This window comes from Eumetopias jubatus, unplaced genomic scaffold, assembly GCF_037043125.1.
Source record: "Eumetopias jubatus isolate StellerSeaLion01/CBP00866 unplaced genomic scaffold, mEumJub1_p1.0 scaffold_4, whole genome shotgun sequence".
Classification (NCBI taxonomy): Eukaryota; Metazoa; Chordata; class Mammalia; order Carnivora; family Otariidae; genus Eumetopias; species Eumetopias jubatus.
The window spans coordinates 154469996-154483207 of NW_028274810.1; the positions used below are offsets into that span (position 1 = coordinate 154469996).

The 13212-nt window shown below is 33.8% G+C and overlaps 1 protein-coding gene across 1 annotated transcript in view; it reads left to right on the top strand.

Annotated features, from left to right (window-relative positions):
* MMP16 (matrix metallopeptidase 16) overlaps nt 1-13212 on the top strand; it is a 269059-nt gene that overhangs the window by 143139 nt on the left and 112708 nt on the right. The window contains exon 3 of the mRNA XM_028112264.2: nt 3513-3635. Within this exon, the coding sequence (XP_027968065.1) occupies nt 3513-3635 (123 nt within the window). The remainder of the gene's footprint in view (nt 1-3512; nt 3636-13212) is intronic.

The following is a 13212-nucleotide window of genomic DNA, read 5'->3' on the forward strand; positions in this document are numbered from 1 at the left end:
AATTTGATAAATAATTCCTGCTAATATATCTATGCCAGAATATTTGGATACAAATATTGGTGAAGTTAACATAGAGTGTTCTCAACTCGACCAACCCTTATTAAGAGTTTTTTGCATTAAATTACTAATCAATATTAGATTATTCTTGTACTTATGTGTATTTCTTACACTTAAGTCATCTGCTTTATGATTTAGTTTTACATAAAAATGTCTACAGGGTTGTCCATGCAATAAGCATTTGCTCAAGGCACACACCTGTGAAGAGTTACAAAGTCTTCAAGAAACATGGACAGTAAGGGGGATCAGCATGTACAAAAGAGACATGCAGACTCAATTCATTTGCTTCATTTTCTTATTGAAGACTTCACTGGGTATACCCCATTATTCCTGGCTTTCTGCCCTGACTCAGGCCAGTGGAAGACAGAGATACAAATTGGAACACATAGTATAATCCATGCCATGTTGGAATGGTAAACTGTATCTCTATGAGTTGAATAATGAAGGATGTTTAGGATTCTCAGTGTGAAAAAAGAGGAAGTTATGCCAGACAGAGGTCACTGCATACAAAGGCAGAAAGAGGTTTAGTTCTGTAGGAACCTGAGTGGATCTTAGAAAGTAGAGGGGGGTGGCAGGGGATCCTCCTTAAGTAAGCCTGAGTCAGATTCTTTCTATATAAGTATTTTCATGCCCAGAATATATAGAGAACACATCTGTGTTCTGGAAAGATTTGTCTTTAGGAATGAGAAGGACAGCATTAGTGAGAGAGAGAGAAGAGGAATTTTGGAGGCAAAAAAGACTGCATCCTGCTTGATTAGATGTGAGGAGAGAGCAGTGGAGAATATTATCTGGGTATCTAACTTAGGCATTAGAAGGATGTTAAGATTTTTTTGGCTGAAATAAACATCAGAGGAATTGTTACAAATCTGGGTAGGAAAATCAAAATTTTTTACATGTAAATTAGAAATAATGACAGGGTATCTTCACAGAGGTATGACAGCATTTAAGCCATTATATAGTAATTTTTTTTAATCATGCATGTCTTGCCTATAGACTGTGAACTCAAAAAGGGCTTCTTGCCTTGTTTATCTTTCTAGTCACGCTTTTTTGTTATATCTCTTAACATGTTATAAAAGCTGAAAAATATTACAAGATGAATGAATAAGGATTTAATGAGTAAATAAACAAAGAAGTTGGAACATGAGAAAAAACACATATTTAATGGGCAAAGCCTAAGAAATACATAAAGAATTCAGTAGAGATATCTTTCAGCACAAGAATCTAATACTCATCCATATAAACCCTATCCTTTGGAAGATGCAGTGCTTCACTGGAAAAATTTTTACTAGATCCAACATATGCATGACTTAAAATGGAAATTTATATTAATAAATTTAATTTCCTTTTCAATTGCTACCTTCCTCTTTTAATTTTATTATTAAAATAATTTTAGACAATATGTCCTCATTAGCAATACATTTTATCCTGATAATAGGTAATTCCATTTTGTCAAATTTCATCCCACTATCCATTTCCAAATTATTTCTCTTCCCAGAATGCTAACTTAAATATTTTTCTTAGCAAAATGTAAGTGTAACCACTTCCCACACTTAGTAAATTTATTCATCTTTAATAATTATATATTATTTATTCTCTTAGTGCTTTTAGTGAAATAAATAAGCATAAAAACCTGCCTTAGGAATATTACAGTTTTTGCTGAGAATATAATTAATGAAATACCCATATGTAAAAGCCACTTAAATCATAATAACCTCTCCAATGCTTAATATTTGCTAGTTAAATCTGTATCTGTATCTTACAGTATGTAATAACAATTAATGATTTTTCATTTAAAAAATACAGAGTGTCCCTATCCACTTAATCATTGAATATCTCTTATATTCCAGGGGTTGTACAAGGTATATAGTCTCTCTCTCTCTCTATATATATATACACATATATATATGTGTATATATATATATATATATATATATATACCTTGTATATAGTATACAGATATATAGATCTTAGTATATAGATCCCCTGCCCTTGAGTGTTTACAGTCTAGTGAAATATCTCTCAAATGAACTGGTTGAGGAATGCCCTTGAAGTATTAGTTAAAAATAGGAGAGCTCCATTCTCAACTCTACAGAATTCAATTCCGTAGGACCATATAGCCTCCTAGGAGTTGGGAGACTTTAATAAAGGGAAAGCGATTTTTTTGAAGTAACTCCACAATGCATTATAAATAGGATGGAATTTTTTAAGTTTGATAACCTCAGTGTCTACATTGTCTGTCTACGGGCAGAATAAAAAAGGAGAAATTTTTTTTTCAATACTTATGGTAAAAGTGTCATCTTTCTTAAAAAGCAAAAGTCATGATTTCATTGTTGTATGAAGTTATTATTGTTTATAAGAGCTCATTAGCTGATTTATCCATGTAACATGTAAACTATTTCTTTCATTTTCACAAAATGGACATCTTTAGATAGTCATCTCTATAGTCAATTATTTTCCATTTAAAGAGTATAGAAATTTTCAAGTATCTGATGAAATACAGCAAAAATTGATTCTTTTCTCATTTCTACTTTCTGAAGCATATAGCACCATGAAGATTTTGCACTAGCTTTGTAATTGTTAAATTAAATGTGCTAATGAATGATAAAGCCATTTTATGAGTCACCAAAGAAGCACTACTCAAAATCATGAAAATCTTTCTTCTCAGATAAGAAGCAAGACTACATCGAAAACAGGACATTTGACCAATGAGACTGTAGAAAAGAAGTTCCATGACTGTATTTGTATAAGTATTAAAAATTAATCAAAAAACAGCATGTCATTTTCCTAATATAATTATATTAAACCTTATTTGTGCGATGCTAACACCTCATATCCAGGAAAAAAATTAAGCATTGAATTTGGTTATTAATTACTGATTTAAAAAAATGGTTCTTACTTATAAATTGGAGTAATGATCAAAGTGAAAAGAAGAAAAAAATGGAGAAAGGCAAATGTTATTTAAATAATTTACTTCTATATAAGCTAGAAGAGAGAATAGAAAATACCCTCTCAAATCCTGAAATTTAAGGTCATGTAACAGATTTTAAAAATTGTTGAATGTTAAACCTGGAGGAGACCTTAGTGAAAATTTATTTTTAAAAGTCTCTTTTTATGGATGAGACTAGGAATTAGTGACTTGCCCTAGGTCACAAATCTTGTTAAAAACAGATTCTAGTTAGAAGCATAAGAGGACCTCAGTCTACAGTAAGCTCAAAATGAATTAGAGAAAGAAAAAAATATCTAAAAGAGCTGAGTTGGAAACCACTGATTCTTGATCATTCAGGGACAAAATATGCTTTCTACTTAGATTTAAATTGTAAGGAAATTGACAACTTTCTTCTTTATGTTTTCCCATTTTCATAATCACTGTCATAGATTACCTTCTCAATTGATTTCCTTTTGAAATTCATGATTAGGGTTGTTGGTAAATAACTGGAAAATACTGCTTTTTGCAGCTGGATGAAGAAGCCTCGATGTGGTGTACCTGACCAGACAAGAGGTAGCTCCAAATTTAATGTTCGTCGAAAGCGATATGCATTAACAGGACAGAAGTGGCAACACAAACACATCACTTACAGGTATAAGAACTGATGATGAATTGCTGTTTTCTCCATTTTTCACCACTATTTATTTTGACATTTTGTTTGACATCTTATGCACATTGACTACATGGTAACATATAGTTACACAATATATATAATGTTAACGTAGGGAACTGAGAACTGCCATTTAGAAGAGAATAAATTGCCTATTTGGAGGCCTTTTAAATATTTCTTAAATACTTGGTCTCATTTGTAAACTGTATCTTCAAGCTTCTTGAAAGAATACCAAATCCTGAGGGACTCTGAGATGAGTATTGTAACACGTTACATTCTTTATTTTTTTTTAAGATTTTATTTATTTACTTGAGAGAGTGTGAGAGAGAGCGTGAGAGAGAGAGAGAGAGAGCACATGCAGGGGGCAGGGGCAGAGGGAGAAGCAGGCTCCTTGCTGAGCAGGGAGCCCGATGTAGGACCCGAACCCAGGACCCTGAGATCAAACACTTAGCCAAATGAGCCACCCAGGTGCCCCATTACATTCTTTAATTAGGATTCATAATCTAAAAGTAATCAAATAATAAAGTTTATAAATAATTGTCATCTAAACAAAATGTCTTTGGATCTACTATTTATTTTTAGTATCAACTCAAGTCATTTTACTTTCTATCTTATTGGTAACAATGCAGATGGATCATTGTTTCTTATTTTGTCTTCAGTGAAGGATGCCAAAGGGATGCCAGTGTCTTCCAAACTGGAGGGACGTTTGCTGCTATTGGAGATGTTCCTATTTATTCATTAATTCATTGAACAACTGTGTATTGAGTCTCAGTTTGAACAAAAACAGTTCTAGGCACTGGGGATATAGAAATATGTAAAACATGGAGATTCTGTTTGTCCTCTTGGAATTTACAGTTATGTGATTAAGTTGAAGAATCATATAAATGTGATGACTGTTATGAAAGGGGAGGAACAAGATGCAAGAGAAATGTAACACAGGGCCATCCAACCCACTCTAGAAAACCAGGGAAAGGCTTCCTGAAGAAATGACCTTTCAGCCAAGACTCACAGAAAGAGAAGCATGTGTTAGACCAAAGGGCAAGGGAAGAGGCAGGGCACGTCAGGGGAAGGGTAAGATGTCAGGAATACATGAATAAAAGACATTTATAATTCTCATTCTTTATATAAATAACCCTTCACATATGCTTAAAGATAAAATTTAAAACTCAGTATATAGATTTTCTACCAGTATATCTGGTTTGTGCCATTTGAACTTATTTTAGTTATTTTGAGAACACTTTTCCTTTTTTTTTTTTATAAAGATTTTATTTATTTATTTGACAGAGAGAGACACAGCGAGAGAAGGAACACAAGCAGGGGGAGTGGGAGAGGGAGAAGCATGCTCCCCGCCGAGCAGGGAGCCCCAACACAAGGCTCCATCCTGGGACCCTGGGAGCATGACCTGAGCCGAAGGCAGACGCTTAATGACTGAGCCACCCAGGCACCCTTTGAGAACACTTTTCAGTGTTGTTTTATATTCTTAAGCTAATCCTCCCAGATAGCATGCGCCTAGATTTTTTATGCAACTCATTTCAGTTACTTCTGCAGATAAGAAAAATCAAAGAGGAAGCAGTCTTAAGCCAAGCCCATGTAGTAAATGTGAAGTGTTGGAAAAATGCCTTAAGAAACAACAACAAAATACCTGCTACCTCTAAGTCTGTTCTACAACATTGCACAGCTACTTATAGTTGTAAGGAAATAAAAGATATAAGGACTTGTAAAGAAAGAACACTATCATTAGTAAGTTTATATCATTTTCTATATAGAAAACACAGAATAAACTCTAGATAATTTTCAGAAATAATAAAAGAATATGGCTAACTTTTTAAAAAAATAATACATTTCATGTTTTACTTTTAGGTAATACAATTTTAGGTTTAAAGAAAAGTTGAGCAGATAATACAAGTAGTTCCCATATATTACACCCCCCCACCACATATACACACTCATAGTTTCTCCTATTAAGATCTTGCATTAGTGTGATCCGTTTGTCAAAATTGCTGAGCCACTGTTGCTATATTATTCCTAACTAAAGTCCATAATGACAGTAGGGTTCATAGTTCTCCTAGTCTGTGGTTTGTCTTCTACAGAGCAGAAGTTTTAATTTTAATAAAGTCCAACTTATCAATTATTTTCTTCCTTTATTGTGCTTTTGGTGTTATATCAAAAAAATCATTTCCAAATCTGAGGTCACTTAGTTTTTCTTCTATGTCAACTTATATCACCTGAAAAAAAGGAGTATTTTTTCCTTCCCAATGTGTTTATCTTTTATTTTCTTTTCTTGTCTTATTACATAAGGGAGAGCTGTCAGTAAAATGTTGAATAGGAGTGTTGAAGGCAAACATGATTGCCTTTTTCTCAATCTTTAGGTGAAAAGCATCTAGTTCCTCACCATTAAGTATGATGTAGGCTGTAGGCTTCTTTCTAGATGTTTATCAAGTTGAGGAAGCTCACCCTATTCCAAGTTTGCTGAAAGTTTTTATTAAAAATAAGTGCTGGATTTTATGAAATGCTTTTTCTGTACCTATTCATATGATCATATGATCACATGATTTTTCTTCTTTAGCCTTTTAATGTGATTGATTACATTAATTGATTTTCAGTTGAACCAGCCTCTCATGCCTAGGGTAAATCCTACTTTGTCATGGTGAATCATTTTTTTTTACACATTGTTGGATTTGATTTGCTAATTTTTTGTTCAGGATTTTTACATGTATGTTCGTGAGTGATATTGATATGTGGTTTTTCTTTCTTTTAAAGTTTTATCTGGGTTAGGTAGGAGAGTAATGCTAACCTCATGGAATGGGTTAGAAAGTGTTCCCTTTACTTCAGTTTTCTGGAGGAGATTGTAGAGAATTGGTATGATTTCTGACTAAAATGTTTAGTAAACCCAATGCAACTATTTGGGCCTGGTTCTTTTTTCTTTGACAGTTACTAATTTTTAATTAAATCTATTTAATAGATACAGTCCTGTTCAGATTATCTATTTCTCTTTGTGTAAGTTTTTATAGATTGTGTTTTTTCAAAGGAGTTGGTCCATTAAATCTGTATTAGTCTGCTCAGGCTGCCATCACAAAATATCACAGCCTGGGTAACTTAAACAACAGAAATTTAATTTTCCCAGTTCCAGAGGCTAGAAGTCCAGATTAACATGCTGTCAAGGTTGGTTTTGGTGAGATTTCTCCTTCTGGCTTGTAGATGGCCACCTTCTCATTGTGTCCTTTCTGCTGTGTATGTGTGGAGAGAAAGATTTCTGCTGGGTTTTTGTTTTTTTTTTTTTCTCTTCTTATAAGAAGTCATACCAAATTAGGACCCCGCCCTTATGACTTCATTTAACCTTATTTACTTTCCTTAAAGGCTCTATTTCCAAATATAGTTAAATTGGGGGCTGGGGCTTCAATTTATTTATGCCAGAGAAAACCTTATAGGTCATTGGGGAAAAGGAAGGCCTCTTTTACTTACTAAGTTCTTCTGTAATAATTAGTTATCCATATAGAAAACAATTAAATTAGGTTCTTACCCCATAACATATAAACAATTAGTAAATATTAATTAGATTAATGTGTATATTCAACTTTAGAAGTACAAAGCACACAGCTCTGCATGTTGATATTTATTGTTTTCGTTTCAGATAGTGTATTTTTTCTGGCCTGATTTCCAGACTTAACGGTGTACCCTGTTTAGTGTCTCTGCGTACTTAGGTACTGACTACACCATTCATTTAAGAAAGAAAGAAAGAAAGAAAGAAAGAAAGAAACTGTTAAGAGCCATTATGTTCAGAACTAATCATAATTCCATTGAAGCTGTGTCCCTATACTGACAATTGTCTCAGCCCAGTTTTGAATACTCAAATAATTAGGTGTCTATCCCTGTAAGCTTCCTGGTTATTGATAAACACATAATGTGGTTAAGAGTCCTATTTTGGAGCAAGAAAGATCTGGATTTGAATCCTGGCTCTGATACTTGCTACCTGTAAGACCAGGATCAAGTTACTTAATCATTTTCCCTGTGTGAAAAGTGAGTACTGTAACACTACCTACCTCATAAAGCTTAGGAGGTAATTAAGTCAGGTCATGGTGGGGGGAACCCCCCAGAAACAAACAAAATAGCTCAACACAGTGCTTGAAACATAGTGCTTAGTAAATGCCAACTATCATCTTAACTTGTTTTAATTTATGAGACAATTAACAGAAATTGTTGAGAGTATTCTAACAGAATTATACAAAGTTGAGGGTGAGAGCTAAGGATATTAAATTTTAAAGTTAGTGTATGTAAAAGTGTTAAAAACTTGCCCTGTGTAAAATAAGTACTGTATAAGCCTTTGCTGCTACTTTTATTACTATATTTAGAAAAACAAAAACAAAATATTACATTTCAGCTAAAAAAAAATTACTTGTTAAAAGGATAGCAGAAATGTGCCATTACAGAATGAAGCCATGAGTCGGAGTGGGGGTGGTGAAATCTAGGTTTTATTTGATGGCAAACTCATTGTGAGCCAATGGTACAGTGTGGCTAAATAAGAACTAAAATGAACAGCTTAGATTGATAGAAAGCAGAGTGTCCAAAGCAGTGATGATGGCAATTTTTTCCTCTTTGCTTTGTTGGCCAGGCTTTACCTGATGTATCCTTTTCTCTTTGGTCTACCACATTTCCAGCAGCTTCTTGGCAAATTAAAGTGCACCTCTAAAAAAGAAATCAAAATGCTGAGAGATCTTACAAACAGTCTGCATGAGAAAGGGCTCAAGATTAGAGCCAAGGATTCTCAATATGATGGAAAAAATATTTAAGGGAGAAATTTTCAGTTATTCTCAAATAAAAGGCTTTCAGAAGAACCTAATATTTTGAGCTATTGGAAAATTAAATCATTCATCCTACAAGTCTTCATTGTTGGACGCATATAAACCAAGCAATTTATTACTTGTCAAGGAAATTAGAGACCATTTGTGGAATGGTTGGAAAGTTAGATTATATAATTTTAAAATCTCTTCCTATCTTTAAAATGTGGAGTTGGAAGGAACCTTGCACAATGACTCCATTTAGAGGGAATGTCCAGGCTCCCATGCTTTCCACTTTAATGACCTCGGTGCTTGATGCCTAGGAATGGGAACTTCTGAGGTTGTACCAGAAGAATCATTTAAGTAGTTAGGGGTATATAACTTTGGCTGATACATAATTGACATGCTGGTAATAATTATAGTATAAATACGGGTGGCCATTCATCTCTTAATTGAATCTTTATGATCAATTTTTCTTTTGGCAAATTTTGCTTCTTGGGTAATTAGATGTTGTACATTCAATAAATGGTTATTGAACAGCATTATGTGACAGCACTGGCAATAGATGAGTTAAGCAAGGCCCCCACTCTCATAGAAAATATAGTCAAATGTGGGAGACAGGTGTGTTTAAGTGAATAATTGCAGAATAGTATACTGTATTGTTACTTCGGACCTTACAGGAACTTCATTACATCAGAGACCATATCCATTTTATGTTCCCTAGAACCTAGTAGAGTGCTGCTGTGTGTTATGCCCTAATTAAATAGCTGTTGAATAAATTAATGAATTCTTTGTAGGCTTTGGTTAAGCTTTATGCAAAATAATAGGAATGTAATGAGTAAGCTCATTTTTTAGCAAATATATCTTTATTTCCCGTTTATTAAATATTGTGTAAAATAAGCTTAGCCTAAAATCTTTTTCTTTATAAAATCTAAATTCCAAAATAATATGTAATAAGTGTCCCATGGAATATGTACTTAAACTGGCTGATGCATCTGTTTTTAAACTGGGTTATATTAACAAGTATTCATAATATATTAATTAATGTGATAATAGTATGTTATGTTACATTAATTGGTATTGATTTTCCTAGTAAATTCTCCTTTAACTAACCTTGATTTTAAATGAATGTTTGTGTGACTCCTGAGGATACATACCAGAAGTTATTATTTTTACTTTCATAACATATGCAGAGTTGGGATGTTTGGGTGGCTCGATTGGTTAAACGTCTGCCTTCAGCTCAGGTCATGTCCCAGGATCCTGGGATCAAGTTTCGCATCAGGCTCCTTGCTCGACTGGGAGCCTTCTTCTCCCTCTGCCTGCCACTCCCCCTGCTTGTGCTCTCTCTCTCTCTCTCTCTGACAAATAAATAAATAAAAATCTTAAAAAACGTAATATATGCAGAGAAAAGAAACCTAGAAGTTGCTAAAGAATAATCAGTTCCTCCCCAGAAGCTTTTCTTACTCTCTAAAACCAGTTACGTCACTGAATTTGATGATCCTGTTGACTTCACAGAGAATTCAGGTTGTGTGTCCAGAGGATACACGGCAGGTAGTAAAACAGACACTCTATAAATAAAACCCAAAATACTATGTACTTTAGTCTGCCTTACCTGGAAAACTAGCATCTTGTGAAATCGTGAAATATTTAATATAAGCTTTTCTAGAGAAAGAGACTTCATATTCAATTTCAATTCTCTGACCATTTCTTGTACAGAAAAAAAAAAGTAAAGCCACATCAACCATACAAACATAATATGAATGAAAATATATTAGTCTATTTAGTTCTCTCTTGATAGAATATTATAATACATTCTGGATATGGATCTGAAAATAACTATATATTTTATTATTTTTCCTCTATTATACTCTTAGCAATTGTCTACTTTCCCAGTTACAATAAATTCCATTTAGTTGCCATTTTTCACAAAATGTTAGTATGCTTTTCTGGACAACTAATTTTTGTCTGTTGAATTTAGTATTTATCCTTGACCATACCAAAATAATTTTGACACAAGTATATATACAACTTCTGGATCTTAGCTAGATGCTGAAGTATTAGGTTTGTTTGTTTTTTTACTTCCTTTAAAATTAGAGATAAAACATTACACTCACTTTGAAAAAGATTTATCACTCTGTCAAAATTTAAAGAGCAAATAATCATTATTAATATATAGAGTAGTTATTAAATAAATTACTATGGATCCAGTGATGTTAAAACTAGAGAATCCTGACTTTACACAGTAATACTAGGCACTGGGTAATATTTACTATGTCACTCGAGTAACTTATTAGAGTTTACTTCATTTGAAAGGACAAAACCTATTGCAATGGCCTTGTTTCACATTTACTGTAACATTGTTCAAATGAACAAATGTTTGATATTTTTACATTTTACATTCATCCATTTTACAGAACTAATGAAGCAAAATAATTCCTCCAGTGTCATCAATAAAGATAACACATACATATTTCAGTAGAGTTTTGTTAATAAAGGTCTCATTCCCTCAGAATTTCCTTTTTCTCTGAATGCCAAATTCTTACGCTTTTAAAAATTATCTTAGAAGTAGTGTAGTAAACTTAACATCTCACTTATCATTGTGAGATTTATATGTTTTCACTGAGAATAAAAAGACAGAGTATAAGCTTCTTTTAACCTTTAATACACAATACAAATGCCAAAATATTTAGTTTTTTTCTTACTTTCATATTAGAGATAAAATGCTCTAACTTTGGAAAAGATTTATTACTCTCTGAAAAAGTTAAAGAGGAAATACTCCATGATTAATATGTGGAATTGTTATTAAATGAATTGGTATGGATTCAGTGCAGTTAAAGCTAGGGAATCCTGACTTTACACAGTTATCTTGTAAGTCAATTGACATACCTCACTACCAATTGTTCCAATGAATAAAGAGGTAAAAAAAAAAATTTTCCACTTAATCAGCTTTATTATGTAGGGTTGTGTAAGGCATGGTCATTAATGAATTAATGGTAACATTTATTAATTTTTTTAGGTAAAAGTTTCAAAATTTAGCAACATGGAGGTTTAAAAGAATCAGTGAAATGGCATAATGGAAAAACCTGATAAAGTCTTCAAAAAATGAAATAAATTGTCTTATTAGAATGAAAAGTATGCTCACTCTAAGTACTCTGTCTACAGAAAAGCAAAGTAAAAACATTTTTTTTAAAGATTTTATTTATCTGTTTGACAGAGAGAGACACAGGGAGAGAGGGAGCACAAGCAGGGGGAGTGGGAGAGGGAGAAGCAGGGTTCCCGCCGAGCAGGGAGCCCGATGTGGGGCTCGATCCCAGGACCCTGGGATCATGACCTGAGCTGAAGGCAGACGCTTCACTGACTGAGCCACCCAGGCGCCCCAAAACATTTTAAAATTAAATTAGTTCTGTTAAATTTTTGAAACATAACCTTCATTTTCTTCATTTTATAGCATTTTTTGTTTTGCAAATATATATATTAATAACTTTGTGCATCATGTATTAGAACTACTAACAGTCCTATTATTCTTTATATCACATATCTCCGTTGCCCTTATTATTTCAATTATTAGTAAATACAAAATACATCTTAATGGCATAAAAATTCCTAAATGTCTTTGTACTTCATTCAGAACACTAACTTGGAAGTACACTTGTGTGTCTTTTAAAGATTTATTTGTTTATTTGAGAGAGAGAGAGAGAGAGAGAGGGCACGTGAGAGAGCACGGTGGGGAGGAGCAGAAAGAGACGAAGAGAAAGTCTTAAGCAGACTCTGTACTGGGTGAGGAGCCCCAGGTGGGGCTTGATCTCATGACCCTGAGATCAGGACCCTGAGACCATGACCTGAGCTGAAAAGGGTTGGAAGTTTAACCGACTGCGCCACCCAGGCACCCATTATGTGTCTTGTATTTACTAATGACATTACAAATGTTGTGGTTAAGTATATTTTGGAAGTTAATCGAGCTTGGCTTTGAAAAACACGGTGATGTATTTACAAATCCAAATGATACTCTACATTTTTTTTAAGATTTTATTTATTTGAGAGAGAAAATGAGAGCAGGGGGCAGGGGGGGAGCAGAGGGAGGGGCTGAAGGAGAGGGACAAGCAGACTCTGTGCTGAGCATGGAGCTGGACATGGGGCTTGATCGCACGACCCTGAGAGCATGACCTGAGCCTAAATCAAGAGTCTGACGCTTAACCAACTGAGACACCCAGGCGCCCCCACATTTATTATTCTTCATTATGTTGCTTCATTTTTCTCAGAACCATTATATACTTATATACATATCATACTAATGATTTTTTCTTTTGTATGATTATCTTTTATTTCAAAACAAAATAAATTCTTCATTACACATTGAATACAACACCAATTCCCATTAACAATACCCTCAGAATATATAATGAAATGGTCTAATTCTTCATATCTCCATGACTACCACTCTGGGACATGTCTCTGTCTTCTCTTGCTTGGGCTTCCAAAATGTTCCTTTGCTTCCATGCTTGTCTTCTTATTCATTTTTCATCAGAAACAGTGATCTTTGTAAGTAAAGATCTTTGTAGAATAATACCAAAATACTTCTCTGCTTAAAACTCCCTAGTGGTTTCCTTTCACAGAGTATAACTTGCTTCCTGCCTGTTCTCTTTAATCTCAAACCATTGTCCTGAGTGTTCATTTTACACCATTTCCCTGAGCACTCCCATTCTTTGAACTGGCCAAATGTGTGTGAGCTGCTCACTGTTCCTTCTGGCTAGAAACTCGTGCTAGCTAAGCATGTGTGGCTCCTT